The sequence below is a fragment of the Delphinus delphis genome, chromosome 11 (genome assembly GCF_949987515.2).
Source record: "Delphinus delphis chromosome 11, mDelDel1.2, whole genome shotgun sequence".
NCBI classification, from domain to species: domain Eukaryota; kingdom Metazoa; phylum Chordata; class Mammalia; order Artiodactyla; family Delphinidae; genus Delphinus; species Delphinus delphis.
The window spans coordinates 81,062,743-81,085,922 of NC_082693.1; the positions used below are offsets into that span (position 1 = coordinate 81,062,743).

The 23,180-nt window shown below is 34.3% G+C and overlaps 1 protein-coding gene across 1 annotated transcript in view; it reads right to left on the reverse strand.

The window, feature by feature from the left end:
* Positions 1 to 23,180, reverse strand: part of BLTP3B (bridge-like lipid transfer protein family member 3B) — a 105,718-nt gene that overhangs the window by 25,004 nt on the left and 57,534 nt on the right. The window contains 8 exon segments of the mRNA XM_060025449.1: positions 3,003 to 3,153; positions 3,830 to 3,972; positions 7,816 to 7,991; positions 8,315 to 9,813; positions 11,275 to 11,468; positions 18,669 to 18,810; positions 21,521 to 21,639; positions 22,165 to 22,347. Coding sequence (XP_059881432.1) covers positions 3,003 to 3,153; positions 3,830 to 3,972; positions 7,816 to 7,991; positions 8,315 to 9,813; positions 11,275 to 11,468; positions 18,669 to 18,810; positions 21,521 to 21,639; positions 22,165 to 22,347 — 2,607 coding nt within the window.

Below are 23,180 nucleotides of genomic sequence, written 5' to 3' on the forward strand. Positions count from 1 at the left end.
GGCCCTCATAAGAAGACTTCATTTATCAAATTCATGATAGAAAGATGTTTAATTTTCCTCAGTATGCGTGTGAATACTCTAGTCTTACAGAAGTGAAATGTATATGTATTTATGAAGGGGAGAAAGGTGCAAGAAATTAAAGATACTTATATTTATGCAGCACGGATAGATCTCTACATGCAACATAAAGTGGAGAGTTGTTTTTAAAACTTTTATTTCAGGTAAAAATTGATATTTAATTAATGTTAGCACTATTTATTAACGATTCAAAATAAATAAATGGTATAGATACTAGAAAATATTAAAAATACTCCTAGGGAATTCCCTGGTGGTCCACGTGGGACTTAGCTGCCAAAAAAAAAAAAAAAAAAGACACCCAAAGAATTCTTTTAACAATTAAGAACTCGATATTCTAATTTTTTTAAATAGAAGGTAAAAGAAATGGTCACAAACTGATCATGGTTAGTGTTTTTTCCTGTACCAAGAAAAATAAGAGTTAACTAACTTGTCTACTTAATACTAAGAGCAACTGAAAACAAACAACTTGGTAAATGTGATTTTATTTTGCCTTTTATCTATCTGTATATCTATATAAGTCTATCTACACACAAGCATACACACACACACACATACACACTACTCACTCCAGGGAGCTGAGAGCTATAAATAATTTCAAACGAAAAAGAGTATTTAGAACAGAGGTAAAACAAAACAAAATTCTCGTTAGTCAAAAATCACTCCTGCTTATTATCTTTTAGGCCATGAAACTTACATTAAGGTCTTCCTATTAAAGGAATCCAAAGTCCACCCATTACAGAAAAACAAACAAAAGCAAAAACAACTTTGCAATTTTTTTTCTTTTTTTTGTGGTACGCGGGCCTCTACTGCTGTGGCCTCTCCCGTTGCGGAACACAGGCTCCGGACGCGCAGGCCCAGCGGCCATGGCTCACGGGCCCAGCCGCTCCGCGGCATGTGGGATCCTCCCAGACCGGGGCACAAACCCGCGTCCCCTGCATCGGCAGGCGGACTCTCCACCACTGCGCCACCAGGGAAGCCCCAACTTTGCAATTTTAACTGTTCATGTCAGAGTGACAGTGTATATAAACTGTAGATCAAATACAATCTTTGTTCATATGGCTTACTAATGTTTTAAATGTTCAAGCTATTTTTTTCTCCTTTTCCCTTTATTCCCTTTCCCTTTCCTTTCCTTTCTTTCTTGTTATTTTGTTTATTTTTAAACAACCAAGACAGCTGTGAAAAAATAAGGTATTAGACAGCACTGACTGTATACCCCATACATATAAGGCATTTCAAAATGATTTCTGCAGTCAGGAACAACATGAAACAAAGTAATAAGTGGGCCATGGTAATAGTGGGCTATAAGAAGGAGTAAAAAACTGTGCAAAAAAGTGTTTGTGTTGGGTATAGAATAGGGTCTAGCTTTGGAAATTTTATGTTCAATCTTTTTTTGTTGATTTTTCATTGACTACAAAACCTTTCCAACTATATACTTATCTTCCTCCATTTTGTATGCTATTGGGATTTACACTTGCTAATATGAAATTCTTGAATTCTTTTTTTAGGAGATACATTGTAAACTGCAAGGCCTACACACAGAAAAAAGCCAGGAGCCAATTTTTTTCTATGATGCTAGTTTATAGACAAATTACTTGCAATTCCCAGGATGTGAGGTGATAGCATACTTATTTGATATCATGCAGGACTATATGTATTTCAACATGTTATATATCAGATATAGCATTCTGTGTATATAGCAAAGAAAAATATTCCAGCTCAGTGACTTTTTAATAGAACATTGTCATTTAAATTTCTTAGTATAACTATTTTAATAAATTCATTTCTTTAAATAACTGAAAACCGTGAGTGATAATTCCACGTAAAGTTTGAGAAAGGGCTGGTTTAATGTGGTATTCCTCGTCATAAACTGTATATTTTGTTGCTTATATCCCTCTATGTCTAAGTGAATGTGTTGATCTTAGAATGAAAAACCACAAGAACAGGATACGTGATTTTACCAAATATCAAGTAACATGCCAGACTCAGAAAATGTTTGCTTATAAGCAAGATAATAGAATACAAAAATTGACACTCATTCTAGTGTGGAACTAACTTTGACCTTTTAGGATTACTTTATCACTCTTTTTTTTTTTTTTTTTTGCGGTATGCGGGCCTCTCACTGTTGTGGCCTCTCCTGTTGCGGAGCACAGGCTCCGGACGCGCAGGCTCAGCGGCCATGGCTCACGGGCCCAGGCACTCCACGGCATGTGGGATCTTCCCAGACCGGGGCACGAACCCGTGTCCCCTGCGTCGGCAGGCGGAATTCCAACCACGTCGCCGCCAGGGAAGCCCCTATCACTCTTTTAATATAGAAAAGATATTAGTTTTCTCAGACCTATCATCTCAAAGAATGGGACAACTGAAAAAGTAAAAGATGGAACTTAACAGCAAAAACAAAGATAAATGAGGAAGTACCTCTTCAACAGGTTATGTTTCTAATAACTTAAAGTACTTTATTGAAATATGGTAATCTAAAAGAACAAATCTCTTGCATTATTATAAATAAATGTCATTTTCTGTGAATGCATTTATATCAAAGACAGAATTGCTGATAAATCATATGGGTAAAAACAAAACAAGTTTAGGCTTTCTTGGTGGCACAGTGGTTAGGAATCTACCTGCCAATGCAGGGGACACGGGTTCAAGCCCTGGTCCAGGAAGATCCCACATGTCACGGAGCAACTAAGTCCGTGCTCCACTACTGAGCCTACAAGCCACAACGACTGAAGCCCGCATACCTAGAGCCCGTGCTCCACAACAAGAAGCCACCGCAACGAGAAGCCCGCGCACCACAACAAAGAGCAGCCCCCTCTCGCCACATCTAGAGAAAGCCCCCACGCAGCAACAAAGACTCAACTCAGCCAAAAATTAATTAATTTTTAAAAATTAAATTAAAAAAAGTTTAAATCATGTTAAAGTCTTACCTACTGGACGATTACAAAGGTAATGCCGTAGACTCATATTGCCTAACTGATCTGGTGTCACTTGGTCTACTTGAAGACAGATTTCCATATCTTCCCCTCGGATGTCAATTTCTCCATTAACACCAATAATTTTAAACACCACAACTGACATCTAAGAAGGATTGCATAAATAATATTAGTATACCAAATAATTTAAAACAAAATTTAGGAAATAACAAAGGAAACTACTATAACCTCTAAAAATACAACTGTGACTTAATAAACCAAAAATATATTTGTGATCAACAGAAAGCAGTTATTGCACTACAGTGATAAACTTCCACTTCCTTTCTTCCTACTTAGTCAAGAGAATATTTTTAGGTCACAAAGATTAATTATATGACATTTCTGAGTGAAATTATTTTCACTCAATGCTGAACTTATTTTCTAAGTCATCCATAAGAATATTTCACTGGGCGAAGATGGCTTAAAATAAACCAGTAACATTTCTTTTGTAGACAGCCCCTCATAAGGACTGACCACCATCTTTACTATCAAACTTTCTCAAAGTGTATTTAAATTGAACTAAGATCAAAATATAAAGAACTGAAAAAAGAAACATAGAATCTTCCCTCCTCAATACAAAAAAAAAAAAATCAGAAAAGTGAAATTCAGAAAAAAATGATTCAGTAAGAGCAAAGGAAAAATTTCAAGAGTAGAAAGAGCAAAGTAAATCACCCACAATCTAAGTCAATTCATTTTACATATTAATGTCTTTAAATGTGTACATATTGGATATGAGATAAAGTTGGTGGCATTTCTCTTCATAGAATGTCTCAATAGATTACCAGGTCGTCATGATTTTCTTGAGCACCCTCTGAATTTGTACTGATGGCATCTGGAGAGGTTTCACCATAATTCTGTAGGTTTTCACTGGCATTTGCCCGATCTGCTGGGCTCTGGTAATTTGTAGTTGAGTTCTTTTTAATACCTGAAATAATACAGAAATAATTGAATTAAATTAAAATCAGTTTACACATGGTCCAACAATGTTACATTTATCTAACCAAAACAGATTATTTCTTCAACACTTTCTCAAGCACAACCATGTTTAAAAGACAATAAGCAAAGAAAAATTAAACTGTGGTTAGTTAGCAAATAATAAGAAATAACTTTCCACAATAAAACGTTAGAGATACTAAACCCTAAACTTAGACAGTATGAAAAGAAATCTACCACAGCCGACCACAATCTGTGTTCTTCCCATTGCAGGTGTGGTGCTGGCATTACTAGCAGGTTCCTGGTCAGCCAGCTTTGCCTCCTCTATTCTACCCAACATTCAGTGGTCCCAGTCTGACCACTTCATTTCCCTTTTCATTCCCCTTCATCTACATGAAGTTAATGCTACTATTGTCAATGTGATTGTTCTCCATCCTTATCGACCTGCCTTAATTTCTCAACATGCTATATTTCAATATTTCTCAAACTGTCTGTGGTAAAAGGCAATTTAAAAAAAATTTTGTGTCCATAACACATCAATACTTTAAAAAAATACTATAAAAATAACTATTGAAAATGAATCTAGAAAAATCAGAAGAACCAAAGACACAAAACAAAGCCTCAATTTTTTTTCACTTCAATCTTGCATGGATTCTGACTTTATATTTAAAAAAAGGCTAATAATTCTGAAAATGATTTCAAGGATTAATTCACTGAAGGATACAAGCAATCAAGTTACTCTTTCACTAAATCCTTTTGCTTAAGCGATAGTATTTTACAAAGCTTTACTTTGTTGCTGTTGTTGTTGTTAGAAACATCTTTGTTATGTCTTCATAACACTTCAGTGCATGCATTATAAAATGAGTATCACTTCCATTCACTGAAAGAACACTCTGCTGAATGCAGATTCCAAGTAGCTGGTTAAAAATTTCTTTCTTTTCAGATGTACATTATAATTTGATATCTGTATACATTACAAAGTGATCACCACCAAAAGTCTAGTTTACCATCCATAACCATACAATTGATCCCCTTCATCCATTCTGACCATTCTCCTACTCCCTTACCCTCTGGTAACCATCAATCTGTTTTCTGTATCTATAAGCCTGGTTTTGTTCTGTTTTCATTTGGGATTTTAAAAAATATATCTCACATATAAATGACATCATATAGTATTTGTCTTTCTTTGTAATAATTTTTTATTATTATATTTACTACTATATAATTAGGTTCTAACCCAGTGCCTGACAAAACAGTAGGTGCTCAATAAATTATTTATTGAATGGATGAATAAAATGATTTTTAGGGCCAGGGAAAATGCATAAATACAATTGTGGTATGAGGAGATAATAAACTCCCATTTCACAGGGAATTCCTAACATTGCCAGAGGTTAAGATTTCACAGATAAGATAATATTTAAGCTAAAGTAAACAGAAAGAAAAAAGAACACTCTAGGCACAGGTACAAAGGCTAAAGAAGTTTGTCATAGTGAAGAGATTGACAGAAAGACTGAAATATACTATAGTATAATTAAAGTGTAGTAAGCACGTGGGAAAACAGCAGAAAAGGTAAGCTGGGGCCATATCACATGGAGCAACTGTCAGTAATGTTAAGTTTTTTAAACTTAATAGCCTTATAGTTGTTAGAAGTTATCAGGACTAAAATGGAAATTGACATGATAGTATATACATTTTTAAAAGAATATTCTGCCTGTGGAATGAAGTATGAACAAGAAATTGACAAGAAGAGAATTGGGGAGACTAGTTAGAAGCCTGTGGTGGAGTGGTACTCCAGCTACACATTTGTTCGTTTATAAATATGCATGTATATTCAAAAATATGTACTCACAATATACCTATGTATGTATATGTGTATGTGTATATGTATGTGTGCATTAGTGTGCATATGTATAAACATGAATGTATATAAAAACACACAGAAAAAGGTCTGGAATTATGTCAATATATACCAAAAGTCAATGGTAGTTACTTCCGGAATGGGGAATGGTATCAGGGCAGAGTAAGGGTGGTATTAAAGTGATATTCTAGATATCCCCATGACATCTGATTTTTTTTTAAAGAGAAAGTATTCATATAGTTCTTGTAAAATTAAAACAAAACAAAAGAGAACTCAGAAAAAACAAGTCTTTTCCCAATGAAAATCAATTCCTTTGACAGAAAATTATTACAGTTCAGGAGAATAACGAATGTACAGTCACATACCGTCTAAGTGTTACACATAAAATTAATGCCCTTGTATTTTTCAAGATCCTAAAATCAGCCTACTGCTGGAATCTATTCTAAGACAGTTATTAGAAATGAAGACAAAAATTTATGAACAATGATATAATTATAGCATTTTATAGCTGTGAAAAAACTATAAACAATCTAAACATCCAGTATCAGGGAAACAATTAAAAGGTGAGGGTACATTCTTATGACAAGTTAATATAGACAAGTGATAAAAAGCAGGTTGAAAAACCATATATGTGATGTAATACCAAATATACATATATGTGAATACATACATATATATATATATATATATATATATATATACACATTTATAAGATAAATTATAATCGATAGCTCTAGATTGTGGGACTTTTGGGTTATTTTATTTTCCAAACTGTAGTTGTTTATATTTTCCAAGTTCTCCACATTGAGTGGTAGTCACTTTTATTATTTAATTTTCAGAAATAAGAAGAAAATCACTGATGCTTTTTACGAGTAAGTAGAGATATTTTCTAGAGGAACTGTTTTTGAAGCATCATTTGATCACAAAACAGAAATCCTCTATTAAAGTAGAATTTTAAGCCATAAGGGGGCAAGGGAACTAGGCAATAGAGCTATCTGTGAATCTAGAATAGATTTTTTGACCCATACCAGTAACTTGTCTACATTTAACTGGTAAAGTATGCTGGAAAGGGGTTTGCTATGAATTGCCTATAAAAGTGTTGGGTTAAGGCTTTTAGTTTACATATAGTAATCATTTCCCAAGTCTGGGGTACTAGCATAGCATACTGGTTGGTTAAAAACTGAGGTTCCTGAGTCAGACTAGCTGAGTTCCAAATCTGCCTCTATTACTTCCTGACTGTATATTCATTTCTCTAAGCTTCAGTTTCTAAAGCTATGAGCCTTTCCTTACCTAAGCTGTTTTCAACTACATCAATAGGTTTATTACTCTTCATATACAAAGTAATTCACATTTGCCTCTGGTCTCTTATGCTTTAGGGTCTGTGGCAACTATTCTCTGGCTATGGTCCATGGTTTTATTCCTGTTCACAAAGTCCCCAATGCCTTAGTGATGGGGATGCATCTAATACTAAGTCATTCCTAGTGGTCTGTACTAGGGCATTAGTTGCTTCTGAATAAAATAGGGGAACCATGTAGTTCCATCATACACTATCATGTATGAAAGAGAATTCTGGTTATGGGAATCAACAGATCCAGTCTGGAAAAATTCCAGTCATAGGACCACATAGTTGAGAATTCATCATGCAAATTAAGCCTACCTAATCAAAATTCCAGATATAGGAGTCCCTGTGATAGAGGCTAGTAGAATTAATGTTGTCTGCTTTACGATCTAAATGACTGTATATAAATAATTGCTGGATGTCGTCCATAAAAAGGAAGGAGTATCTGGTCAAAAGAAGCAATGAAACAACCATTAGAAAGTTAGGTACAATGCTCTTTGTATTGTGCATGTATGTGTGTATAAATAAATAAGTCTTTTTGGGCTGTGATTGATTATTGAATATAAATTAAAAAACTTAAATACCACTTCTAAGATTTGTGTATATATAATATGAATTCTTAAACTGTATTGCTTTACCTTTTTCCAAAAATATATGACTATCACTTCCATCACTTTCTAACAACTGTTCTTCCAATATCATGCTGTCAAGTGAAATGGTGTCCAGTGAGGTTTGTGAGGGGCTTCTTCTCATGTTCTTGTAAGAAACAGAGAGTGGAGCCATGTTGGGTGGGCAACGTTCCTTAGGCTTTCTACTGTTAACAAACAAAATTATCGGAAAATCATCACATAAAAGGAAAAGAATTCTTTCTAAAGAATACTTCAAACAAAATAAATATATATTTATATAGTATACACAATTTTTAAAATTATATAAGCTTAAAGTATTTTCATATTTTGAAAACCCTACTCTTCCATGTGTTAACTCTAACAATGCCACATTTATCATGGTTTTCTGTCCAAAGCCAAAATATACTCATAAGTACATGCACATGCGTGTGTGCACGCACACACACACACACACACACACACAAATAAAACAAACCCCCCACCCCAAATTCTAACAGTCAGTTGTTACCTTAAAGATGACTGTGATGTAAGTGTTCTGACTGTGGGTGCTTCTTCTTTACTGATTTCCATGTTCTCAGAGAGTGAAACTGTTTCTGGAAGCAAATCTTCAGCTTTAAAGATTGACTCTATGGTTTCATTTCCTTTACTAGTTAAACTATTTGAAAGCATGTTCTGATTACCACCATTATCAACTGACAGGATACTTGAGTCTTCTCTGTAGTTTAAGACACTATTTGAATCTGTATAAGACGAATCCTTTTTGCCACTTGTTTCTGATCCAATTTCTCCTGAGCCACTTTTGCAAACAATTCCACTACTTTCATCTTCGCTTATTTTCCCTAAATTTTTATCTGATAAATAATCCACAAAAGAAATACCTTTCTGCAGATTTGTATCACTAGCTGATTTAAAAAGCAAAGAATCCTTCAAAGGGACATGGCTAAGGTCAATACTCATAGATCTGTTGTCTGACATATGATTAACAGTTACACTTCTAATTTGTTTTATACCACTATTAACTTGTTTTCTTTTTGAAGACAAAAATTCTCCACTTTCTGTAGGCAAATAATCAGGAACCACTGGACTCACACTTTCAGAAACAGGAGACTTAAGACTATTTGCTTTATCTACTGGATGAAGCAAAAGAGCCACTTCTGCACTTTTAAGTAAAATTCCAATGCAAATGGATGTCTGACTAGCTGGATTGCCAGTCACAGCTTCTACATCTTTCCTTAAATTCTCTGAAAGCAAAATAAGTGACTCATGGAGGAAAAGCAGGAGCAGATACTGGTAGTGATTGATCTGCATACTGACATGTTTATGAATGTGAACCAGGACATGAATATCTGCATCTGATGATGAAGAGGAAAATCTTAAAAATGTATCTGAAGGTTTCTGACTACCATTTGTCAAGGGATCAGACTCTGTACTATAATACTCCTTCAAGAGCTTTTTCCGCTTCCATCGGCCAGTCAGATCACTAGACTCACTTTGTGAGGTATTTAGAGATATTTGATTACAAGTCTGCAGCAATTTTTGTGACAATGCATACCTTTTTGGTTGACAAATCCAGATGGAAAGAGGGAAAGAATCTACAAAATTTATTGGTCGTCCTTTTCCACTTTTCATCCCTTCATAATCTATCCAAAATTGAGAAAAGTACACAGCCCAAACATCCGTGGCAGCAGAAGTTTTAAGAGTGTATTTATTCAACTTAGGAGTAACATTTCCTTTATAAACTTCATGCAGTTTGGTATCTTGTTCATGAGCATGTCTCTGGAAGATTGGATGCAGAAGATTAAAACTGTCACCAGATTTGGGGAAACTGGTATATGTTTTACTGAAAAAATCACAATCTTTGAAGTCTTGAAACAAAGCTTCTAAATCAGAATGTCGACAGTTTGAACAGTATCTTGTATTTGTAGCAATCATTTCTGAACTCTGAATAGAAATTGCATGTGGTTGATCTTGATGACATTCAGATTTCATTTCAGAAGGAATGACAAACTAGAAGAGAAAAAACATTAATCTAGTCTGACTTACAAATCCATATATCTTGAAGATAAAATAATTAAGAGCATGACTTGGTTCAGGAATTCTTTTTGACATTTTGCCCCAAAACACTAATTTTCTATCTTGACATAAAATACTCTCCCTCCCAAAGCTTATTAAACCAAATGAAAAAGGCTTAAATGATTAACAACTAAGAAAACAACCAAAGGAAAAAGCCCAATAAATAATGAATAAAGTACATAACACACATATACATATTTGTAGACAATATATCACAAAATAAAAGGAACAAAACTGAATTAAATGCTTACTATGCCCTGAGTATATATACACCCTGAGTAAATAAGAAAGCACAAAGTTTGGAAGAGATAATTTTTTGATATGATATTTTAAATCCAAGCAATTTGGAGGATGACTAGATAAGTAAATGGAATGACTGGACAACTGTCATTAGAATCACTTTTCTGGGATAAAACTATTAATAAAATAAACTTAGGAGTATAAGTCAAACGATTTAGTAAAATTATTTTCTACAGATAATAAAGCCCAGTCCTCAAAATATTCACAACAAAGAGTTCAAACTGACTGGTTTTAAAACTCAAACTGCCCATATTCACAAAATGTAAAGATCATTATGTAATTGTTTTAAATTATAATTATAAATGTTATAAAGTGTGTCTTTATATTGAATATTTTAAGGTCTTTGAAACGATCTTTAAAACATTTCTGCAATGCAACCATTGAGTATTATTAATCTCATTTTACAGAGAAGAAATTAAGGGTATGTAAATTTAGGCTACCAGCAACAGAGCTAGAAAATGAAATATTCATCCATGCCCAAATCTTACTCTATTTACTACACTATACTGTTTTTTTTTTTTTTTAGCTTCCTTCCTTTAAAGTTTAAATATCCATGGAATTCTGATTATCAACTACTTGGCTATAATAAAACACAACTTTCTTTTATCTTTGGCATTACACAACTTTCTTTTATCTTTGGATATTAATAACAGAATAAATGTAACAAATAAAACCCAGATATAACTTAAAAGTGTCACTGTATTATTTACCCTTCTTAAAAAAATTTTATCAGATCCAGCAAGAAGTAGAAAAAAAAAGATATTTAAATTTATTTCTACTGCTTACCTCCAAATGGATGAGCTCCAGTAAGAAGTAGAAAAAAAAAGACATTTAAATTTATTTCTACTGCTTACCTCTAAATGGATGAGCAGGGGGAAGAAAAGGAAGAAAAGTAGAGAAAGGGGTGGAGAAGGGTGGGGAAGCAGTCTCTTAAAGCTTCCATAATTGAAAACTGATATTAAAATTCAAATTTCAAAATCAAAATTAATATTGCAATGAAGTTGACTTATATTTGAGCACCCATCTTAAATCCTGGAAATAACTTTTCTTCTGTAAAAATGGTTTTGTTCTCACAGCCACTTGTTTATATGGTACCTTTAGCATTAAGCCATCAACTCGAATATCAACATGCTCATCAGATTTTGAATTGTCATTCAACTTGTACACAGCCATAAACTGATTAAGACTCTGTTTCAAATCCAACAGAAACTGATTTAACCATAGAATACTTCTTTCATCCACAGTAAACTGTAGTGCATTCAGCTGGCTATAAAGGTTGGGAGATGGAACTGTGGAGAAAAAAAATTTTTAAAGATTTTTAATAAACTGATAGTTTTAAATCTTCCCTGAGAAAAGAAAATACATTTTAACCAAGTTTTATTCTTCTTAAATTAAGATTAAAAGATTTTGCAATGTTATTTACAAAATTAAAGTGATACTACATGTAGATGATAGCAAACACATTTGGAGAGACAGAAAACATCTTTCATTGCTTCACTAATGGAAAAATATGCAGTTTAAATGCAAATCAATTAAGAAAATGGTAACAGGTACATATAGATAACTACCTTAAATGTAAATAAATTAAATGCTCCTGACAAAAGACATAGACTGGCTGATTGGATACAAAAACAAGACCCGTATATATGCTGTCTACAAGAGACCCACTTCAGACTTAGGGACACATACTGACTGAAAGTGAGGGGATGGAAAAAGATATTCCATGCAAATGGAAATCAAAAAAAAGCTGGAGTAGGAATTCTCATATCAGACAAAACAGACTTTAAAATAAAGATTACAAGAGACAAAGAAGGACACTACATAATGATCAAGGGATCAATCCAAGAAGAAGATATAACAATTATAAATATTTATGCACCCAACATAGGAGCACCTCAAAACATAAGGCAAATGCTAACAGCCATAAAAGGGGAAATCAACAGTAACACAATCATAGTAGGGGACTGTAACAACCCACTTTCGCCAATGGACAGATCATCCAAAATGAAAATAAATAAGGAAACACAAGCTTTAAATGATACATTAAACAAGATGGACTTAATTGATATTTATAGGACATTCCATCCAAAACCAACAGAATTCACTTTCTTCTCAAGCACTCATGGAACATTCTCCAGGAGAGATCGTATCTTGGGTCACAAATCAAGCCTTCGTAAATTTAAGAAAATTGAAATCGTATCAAGTATCTTTCCTGATCACAACGCTATGAGACTAGATATTAATTACAGAAAAAATCTGCAAAAATACAAACACATGGAGGTTAAACAACACGCTACTAAATAGCCAAGAGATCACTGAAGACATCAAAGACAAAATCAAAAAATACCTTGAAACAAATGACAATGAAAACACGACAACCCAAAACCTATGAGATACAGCAAAAAAAGTTCTAAGAGGGAAGTTTATAGCAATACAATCCTACCTTAAGAAACAAGAAACATCTCAAATAAACAACCTAACCTTACACCTAAAGCAATTAGAGAAAGAAGAATAAAAAAACCCCAAAGTTAGCAGAAGGAAAGAAATGATAAAGATCAGATCAGAAATAAATGAAAAAGAAATGAAGGAAACAATAGCAAACAACAATAAAACTAAAAGCTGGTTCTTTGAGAAGATAAATAAAATTGATAAACCATTAGCCAGACTCATCAAGAAAAAAAGGAAGAAGACTCAAATCAAAAGAATTAGAAATGAAAAAGGAGAAGTAACAACTGACACTGCAGAAATACAAAGGATCAGGAGAGATTACTACAAGCAACTATACACCAATAAAATGGACAACCTGGAAGAAATGGACAAATTCTTAGAAAAGCACAAACTTCTGAGACTGAACCAGGAAGAAATAGAAAATATAAACAGACCAATCACAAGCACTGAAATTGAAACTGTGATTAAAAATCTTCCAAGAAACAAAAGACCAGGACTAGATGGCTTCACAGGCGAATTCTATCAAACATTTAGAGAAGAGCTAACACCTATCCTTCTCGAACTCTTCCAAAGTATAGCAGAGGGAGGAATACTCCCAAACTCATTCTACAAGGCCACCATCACCCTGATACCAAAACCAGACAAAGACGTCACAAAGAAAGAAAACTACAGGCCAACATCACTGATGAACATAGATGCAAAAATCCTCAACAAAATACTAGCAAACAGAATCCAATGGCACATTAAAAGGATCACACACCAGGATCAAGTGGGGTTTATCCCAGTAATGCAAGAATTCTTCAATATATGCAAATCAATCAATGTGATACACCGTATTAACAAACTGAAGGAGAAAAACCATATGGTCATCTCAATAGAGGTAGAAAAAAGCTGTCAACAAAATTCAACACCAATTTATGATAAAAACTCTCCAGAAAGTAGGCATAGAGGGAACTTTCCTCAACATAATAAAGGCCATATATGACAAACCCACAGCCAACATCGTTCTCAATGGTGAAAAACTGAAACCATTTCCACTAATATCAGGAACAAGACAAGGTTGCCCACTCTCACCACTCTTGTTCAATATAGTTTTGGAAGTTTTAGCCACAGCAATCAGAGAAGAAAAAGAAACAAAAGGAATCTAAATCAGAAAGAAGAAGTAAAGCTATCACTGTCTGCAGATGACATGATACTGTACATAGAGAATCCTAAAGATGCTACCAGAAAACTACTAGAGCTAATCAATGAATTTGGTAAAGTAGCAGGATACAAAATTAATGCACAGAAATCTCCTGCATTCCTACACACTAATGATGAAAAATCTGAAAGAGAAATTAAGGAAACACTCCCATTTACCACTGCAACAAAAAGAATAAAATACCTAGGAATAAAGCTACCTAAGGCGACAAAAGACCTGTATGCAGAAAATTATAAGACACTGATGAAAGAAATTAAAGATGACACAAACAGATGGAGATATATACCATGTTCTAGGATTGGAAGAATCAACACTGTGAAAATGACTCTACTACCCAAAGCAATCTACAGATTCCATGCAATCCCTATCAAACTACCAAGGGCATTTTTCACAGAACTAGAACAAAAAATGTCACAGTTTATATGGAAACACAAAAGACCCCGAATAGCCAAAGCAATCTTGAGAAAGAAAAATGGAGCTGGAGGAATCAGGCTCCCTGACTTCAGACTATACTACAAAGCTACAATAATCAAGACAGTATGGTACTGGCACAAAAACAGAAATACAGATCAATGGAACAGGATAGGAAGCCCAGAGATAAACCCACACACCTATAGTCACCTTATTTTTGATAAAGGAGGCAAGAGTATACAATGGAGAAAAGACAACCTCTTCACTAAGTGGTGCTGGACAGCTACATGTAAAAGAATGAAATTAGAACACTCCCTAACACCATACACAAAAATAAACTCAAAATGGATTAAAGAGCTAAATGTAAGGCCAGACTCTATAAAACTCTTAGAGGAAAACATAGGCAGAACACCCTATGACATAAATCACAGCAAGATCCTTTTTGACGCACCTCCCACTGGAATGGAAATAAAAACAAAAATAAACAAATGGGAACTAATGAAACTTAAAAGGTTTTGTAGAGCAAAGGAAAACATAAACAAGACAAAAAGACAACCCTCAGAATGGGAGAGAAAATTGTAAATGAAGCAACAGACAAAGGATTAATCTCCAAAATTTACAAGCAGCTCATGCAGCTCAATATCAAAAAAACAAACAGCCCAATTCAAAAATGCGCAGAAGGCCTAAACAGACATTTCTCCAAAGAAGATATACAGATTGCAAACAAACACATGAAAGGATGTTCAACATCACTAATCATTAGAGAAATGCAAATCAAAACTACAATGAGGTATCACCTCACACCAGTCAGAATGGCCATCATCAAAAAATCTACAAAAATCTACAAATAATAAATGCTGGAGAGGGTGTGGAGAAAAGGAACCCTCTTGCACTGTTGGTGGTAATGGAAATTGATACAGCCACTATGGAGAACAGAATGGACTTGAGGACACAGGGAGGGGGAAGGGTAAGCTGGGATGAAGTGAGAGAGTGGCATGGACATATATACACTACCAAATGTAAAACAGATGGCTAGTGGGAAGCAGCCGCATAGCACAGGGAGATCAGCTCAGTGCTCTGTGACCACCTAGAGGGGTGCGATAGAAAGGGTGGGAGGCAGACGCAAGAGGGAGGAGATATAGGGATATATGTATATGTATAGCTGATTCACTTTGTTATGCAGTAGAAAGTAACACACCATTGTAAGGCAATTGTACTCCAATAAAGATGTTAAAGAAAAAGTATGCAGGGCTTCTATGGTGGCGCAGTGGTTGAGAGTCCGCCTGCCGATGCAGGGGACATGGGTCCGTGCCCCGGTCCGGGAAGATCCCACATGTTGTGGAGCGGCTGGCCCCGTGAGCCATGGCTGCTGAGCCTGCGTGTCCGGAGCCTGTGCTCCGCAACGGGAGAGGCCACAACAGTGAGAGGCCCACATACCGAAAAAAAAAAAAATGTATACAGTTTAATCTAAAACTAACTGTATAAATAAGAGGTATTGTTTTGATTTCTTTTCCTATTGTTACAGTCAGCAAGAAGCAACCTTCAAAAACTTTCCCTTCTTGGGACTTCCCTGGTGACGCACTGGTTAAGAATCTGACTGCCAATGCAGGGGACCCAGGTTCAATACCTGGTCTGGGAAGATCCCATGTGCCATGGAGCAACTAAGCCCGTGCACCACAACTACTGAGCCTGTGGTCTAGAGTCTGCGAGCCACAACTACTGAGCCCGTGTGCCGCAACTACTGAAGCCCACGCACCTAGATCCCGTGCTGTGCGACAAGAGAAGCCAACGCAATAAGAAGCCCTCACACTGCAACGAAGAGTAACCCCTGCTCGCCGCAACTAAAGAAAGCCCACGCACAGCAATGAAGACCCAATGCAGCCAAAAATAAATAAATAAATTTAAATGTATATATTTATATATATAAACAGAAACATCTTATTGGGATGTGGAGGTGCTTATCTCTGAGGATAGTAAGGAAGTGGGTTGCTGAAGCGATCATGTCAAGGGAAGAAAGTGGAGGGAATCTCAAATATAGATTGAGTGATGATGGCAGCCACAGAGAGAACTAGAGAGCAAATGTAGTCCAGGATAGAAGAACCCTGACTGCATATCCTGGGATGGAGGAAGAAACCTGCTACACTAAGCAGTAGAGAGATCTACCTGCAGTTTCTTACAGGGGTCTACTTATGAAATAGATTATTACATAGCTATTAAAGATATTTAAAATGAACTTGTAGAAACTAGGATCATTAAGGGAAAAGGACAGGATGTAAATCAAACATGTTAAAGAAACGCATACATTAAAAACAGGACTAACAACACTATACTTATTGTTATGGTCTGAAATGCATCCCCTCAAAATTGATATGCTGAAGTTCTAACCCCTAATACCTCAGAATGAGCTGTATTGGGAGATAGGGCTTTTAAAGAGGCAATTATGGTAAAAATGAGTTCATATGGGTGGGCTCTAGTCCAATATGACAGGTGCCATAAGAAGAGCTTAAAAAATGGATACACACAGAGGAAAGACCATGTGAGAAGACAGCCATCTACAAGCCAACGAAAGAGGTCTCTGAGGAAACAACCCTGTCAACACTCTGACCTAGAACTTCTAGCCTCCAAAACTGTGAGGAAATAAATTTGTTGTTTAAACCACCTAGTCTGTGGTATTTTATTATGGCAGCCTTAGCAAACTGATACACTTATGTTAGTAGAAGTTGTCTCTAAGTTGTAGGCTCACAGGCATTTTTTAAATTTTTGGCATTTTCTCTTTTTTTTTTTAATATAATGAATGTATGTTACATTTACAATTATAAAAAAAGGTTATATATTTTTAAAGTTGGATCGCTTAACAGAAAGACGAAATGTGAGGACTGAAAATGGATCCCTATACACAGGGATTCAGTATACTATGTTCTTTACTTTTATATCTGTTTGAAATTTTCCATAATAAAAAGTTGAAAACAGTTAAACGTAAGCAACCGATTTCACTCCTAGGTAGCTAAGATTTACATTGCTGGGAAGGAGTTTTATATTTTTATCAGAAAAAATCATATAGATTATAGAATGGGATTATAATTCCCTTGGTGCATGTTAACAAAACTGATAGAAATAAACCTAGATTAGAAGTCTGAAATCCTGGAAACTATAGGCTTTAGTCTGAAGAAAAGTTACTAGTTCAATGAATGAGACATTATTTAAGGAAAACAATTTGGGGGGTGGGTGTTGGAAACAATGGGATTATCCAATTACAGGTAAATAGTTGTGAATAACCTGGGGAGGCAGTGAAATATAGTTGGGGGGAAAGGGTAAGAAGAATTTTGATTTAGAAGACCTATACTTGAGTTTCAGCTGTGCCATTTTATTCTTCATAAAGGTGCTGAGCAAATGCCTTAACCTATCTTAATTTTCTCACTGTTCCAGTCAAGGAGGTAGAAGAGAAAACAAATTTGAAATACACAAAAGAATACTGAAAAGCATGAAGATGGTGAGGAGATTAGATACTAAAAGGTCATTACAAATGAGGATTAAAATGATAAAATAGTTTGACATCTCTTTCTCCAAAGTAATTTCTTTCTCCAAAGGATATCTTTTTTTTAATTTAACAACAAAGGCATGAGCATCAGAAATTCCCTTTGAAACTAAAAACCTATATTAAGTGAATATTAAACAAATGAGCTAAGTAGGTCAAAGAATCTGGAGTTCTACTTAAAAAAATTTTTTTTCCTCAAATAATATAACCTATTTCATTTAAACACTTTTTCTCAACTATAATTTTCAACCAAAATAATGAAAAAGGTACCACATAAACAAAGGTAAATTTTAGTTTGAAGAATTAGATGAACTGAGACAATAACAAAGAATACAAATGTATAATCATAAAGTAGCTTACAAATAAAAATTCATGTAATTCAATGTTTCTAACAAAAGACAGTGCCAAAAGTTGTCCAAGGTATACATTTGGGTATCAAAACCTAGCCTCCCAAATTCTCTATAACTAAAAGGCTGACTTCACTATTCATTTTTTAATGAAATAGAGTTTTATGTAGCTGAAATATAAATGAAGTTTTACTAAAAAAAAAAAATGACCTTATTCTACAATAACCTAACTTTCATTCATTCTTTCATTTAACAACAACGACTAAGAACAAAAATGAGTCAAACCTCAGGGATAAAATGAAGCATGAATACTACATGGTTCCTGATAACAAGGATGCTACAAGCTAGTAAGGGAAAAGAACATATGAACAAATAATAAGTAAGTAAAAATGCTATACTAGAGTTATATACTAAACACAATGATTACAAGGGCAAAGAACAATGGACTTTTTTCTTTTTTCACATTTATAATACTTGAAAACTTAGCAAGAAAAAATCAACTTCCCAAGTAATGGACAAACAATACCAAAAAGGGAAACTCTCTTACTTGGAAAATCCTTTCCATCTGGATAGTAATATTCTGTGAATTCTATATAGACAGCTGACATTTCTTGTGGAAGATACAGGGATTTTTTATTGCAAGAAATCATGCTTTTGGGGGAAGAACGACATTGTTCTGCTGTAGAGACCTGAAAAAATAATTAATTTTATTGAAGTAACACTAAACAAAGCCCTTTCCAAAGAATTTATGCAACATGGACAGTACTTCAAACTCTTAAAACTACTTCCAATAATTAATTAGTTAATTGCCAATGTAATCTTTATCATATATTTAATTTCATATTAAATTATTTTAAAATAATACCAATTAACTTATTCATAAAACTATAACCTCTTTGGATTCTTATTACAAAGTCAACTCTGTACAATTTTCTTTGCAAACTTACTACTTTGAGCCTTACAATAACAGACAGAATATTTCTGTAAGACAATACAAATAAGTGGCAGAGTCAGGACACAGATACAAGTCCTCAAGACTAGACTGCTTCCCAACTATGTACTTTATAATAGTTCTTTACCATAATTCATTATTATGAAAAATAATTATATACAGAATGTTAGTTTAGAATAACAGAAAAATTACAGAGACAGACAGTGGTGATGGTTGTACAACAATGTGAATATACTTAATGCCAATGAACTGTACACTTAAAAATGGTTAAAATGATAAATGTTATGTCATGTATATTTTACCACAATAAAAATTAATTTAAAATTAACAGTACACTATAAATGCTCCTGTCAAATAGTTTAAGCTCTTAAATTATTTTTCCAAAAAGACTATTAGTTTTAAGATTCATGTTACACATTTTTCACTCTCTGCCCAAAACAGCTAATTTATAATCACATCAAAAACTTGTATATGAATTTCTCCAAAGTTCAACCAATAGCATTTTATCAGTTTCACTTATTTATGCTTGTTTAGCAGACCCAGGGATATATCTCAATGTTATTTTTTTTCATTCATTCAACAAACATGTATACTTCTCATGTGAAGTGGAATGACTCTTCAATGTTTTACTTGTTTCCCCTTGTATAAATTGTTAATCAAACCTTTGATTATTTGTACAGTCTTCATAAATTTAAGTCAGTTCCTTACATTGTCTAATAAGAAGCTTTTCTCTGCATGCATGGAAACAAATTCTTTTCAACTCCAGAGTGTCAAGTTATTTTATACAGTAGACAATAGCTTTTTTCCTTTTTCTTTTAATAGTTAAAAAGTTATTCAAATTGGGATGAACATACTATCTTATTTTCTTCCAGTTACTTTTGTTTGTTTTGTTCTGATGTATTCGTGTATGTCGGATTTCTTTATTGTATTTCATTCTCAATCATATGGGATTATGGGTGATTCCCCTTCCCCATTTCCATATGAATTTATTCAAATATAATGCATTATATAGAGAACATAAAGAAAGAAGCAATTGCACAATAAGAAAGTAACTCTTAAATCAGGGTATCTCAGAATTGGCACTATTGATATTTGGGGCCAGATAACTTTGTTATGGGGGCTGTCCTGTGCACTGTAGAATGTTCAGCAGCAACACTGATCTCTACCCACTAGACATCAGCAGCAACCCCCTCCAGCTGTGACAACAAAAATTGTCCTCAGACATTGCCAAATGTCCTCTGGAGGGCACAACTGGTCCCAGTTGAAAACTACTGAGTAAAATGAAACCTTTCCAGATAAAACTAAGTCTCAAAGACACAGACTTATCAAAATATACACACAATTCACAAATGATAATACATACTTGAAATCCTTTATTTAAAAAAAAAAAAGGGTCATATTTTTACCGTGTTGGTCTCAAGGATTGTGATGTTAGACCATGTTGTACCGATTATAGCCTGAATAAGAATGTTAGTATAAATAGGACAGAGTTCTTAGCTATAAAATTATGTTCACAGTGTAGTCAATACTTAGTAGTTAATTAAGCAAATATCGTGTTCTAGTTTATTCCACTAAGAGCTTTGTGAAATAAGGAATCTGGCCTACAAAGAGAGGTCTGGCCTTTGTCCCTACTCTTGGGAGGTAATTCTTTTTTTTTTTTCATGTTTTCTTCTTAAATTTTTTTTTGGCCGCATTGCATGGCAAGTGGGATCTTAGTTCCCCGACCAGGGATCGAATCCACGCTCCCTGAAATGGAAGGCAGAGTCTAAACCACTGGACCCCTGGGAAAGTCCTGGGAGGTAATTCTAAAGTCTTGGAATTTCCTATTCATGGTAGACCCCTGAGACCACAACTGATAGTTTATGCTCACAAGATGACTCAGAATGGGACTGACCACACTTGATAGTCTTAGTAGTGTTTAAGACCACCTGTAGAGACTGAGTTCAACTACGTGGGCAATATTTCATACATATTGTTACATGTTCATTCTGGGAGGCTAATGTGTCCTAGGGACAAGGAAATTCTGAATTTGGAGCCCTTTGAAACTCCACTCTGTGCTCTCTTCCTATGGCTGGTTTTAATTCGTATTCCTGCCTTGTAATAAATGTGCCTCTGAGTATAACTGATTACAGCGAGTTCTTTGAGTTTTTCTAGTAAATTCTCGAATCTGAGGGTAGTTTAGGGAAACCCCAGAAACTACAGTGGTGTCAGAAGTCTTGTGCAGACTTGGCAGTCTGGCAAACTGTGCCCTTAACCTCACAGTTTGCCTAATTCTGGGTAACCATATAAGTGAAAATTAATGAACTGTATTTTCTATTCTGTCTAATTTAGTCATTTCACAATACTGGTCAAGATGTTTTTAAATAAAATGGTGGCACTGGTTTATAAGAGTTGTTTGCAGGAGATACTAAAGGTGTTTATCAGAAGATTTAAGAAATAAAACATACCTGGTATATATTGAAATCTGCAAGTCTAACCACAACAGAACTAGACATTAACTTAACTTTGGATTGTTGAGGTAACACTGTAGGCGTTTTGGAAGTCCCTTTCAGAGTTGAGTCTTTCTCTGTGGGAAACAAAAATTCCTTTTAATTTATAGTAAAATTATTTTTACCAGTCACTCTTTTATTACTAAGACAGCTACTAGAAATATAGATGAACCCTAATTTCTCAAACAAGGTAACATATGTGGAAATACTTTATATATAAACTGATATAAGAACATAAGTTATTATGATGATTACTCTTTTATTTTGTGATAATTATTCTTTAAATGGGAATCATATCACATTGAAGAAACTCTCATACAATAACTTTTGGGTGGAATTCTTGTTAAAAAGAGAAATCTACCTGTCATTTAAGAGTTTGAAATATTCTACATGGGTATTACTTTTATTAGTCATATTAATTTATAAAGTGCTTTGATCTATAAGCCTATGATCCGAATGAGGTACAGGCTTTTTAGACATTAATTAAACACCATATTTATTTACAGAAAATACCATATGGTGAACATACACACACACTCACACACATACACACACCCAATTAATATCAGGGGAATGACATAATGTTGTTAGAGGTAAAATACCTGTTTGTGTGTGCTGGGGAGAGGCATGTGTTGGGGATTTAGGAGGTGAACCTACATCATGATCCTTTACAGCCTGTTTAAGCATTTCAACGTTGCACTCAAATTCATGTAACAACTCGTTGGCCCAACCATTTTTTATTTTCGTTGCATCACTAAAATACATCCAATGATTACAACTATCTCCTGTAAAATGAATAACAAGTATTTCACTGAAAAATGTACACTTTTCATTTATTCAATTATAGCAGAGTTTCTAATGATAAATATTCATTTTCTCAAGGGACTCTTTAACCTGCTAATAAATTTGAAGCTTTCACCTACTACAGACATTAATCTTCCTAGAAAATATGAGTAAAACATTTAGAATGGAGGGAAAGAGTGTCAAAAGCAAATAACCTGGGAGGGTTTCTGTCTAGAACCCATCTTAGGTAGAACATCACTCAAAGTTTCAATAAGAAGCAGCAATGCTGGTCAACCTTCACTGAATGCTCAACCCCTGGCATGCCTCCATTGAATAGAATCCCAGTAAATACCATACAGGAAAAAGTCTCTTCATCAGAGATTTGTTGCAAAGTGAGTAAATGCAGCCATATATATATATACATATATATATATATATATATATACACACACACACACACACACACACATATATATATGTATGTATATGTGTATATATATATCACATATAGGATTTTTGGAGGAAAAATTTTAAATCAGGATTATTAGGTTTATCTGTAGCAATTAAGAAAAGTAGTATCTACATAAAAGGGTTAAGAAAATAAAACCTACTTTATGACTAAAAGTTTTACCTTCTAAATAGGAATGATTTCTATGGTAAAAATTATTTTCAGTATATGTAAGTCACTTATGAATCAGGAGGTCAAACTGTAAGACAAAGCCCTTCAAACAAAACTCTAAACAAATAGTATAACCTTTAAATTCTACCAGGTACTGACACAGAAATGACAAACACTGAGAAATTGAAATTTGTGAAGAGAAAAATTTTATCATAT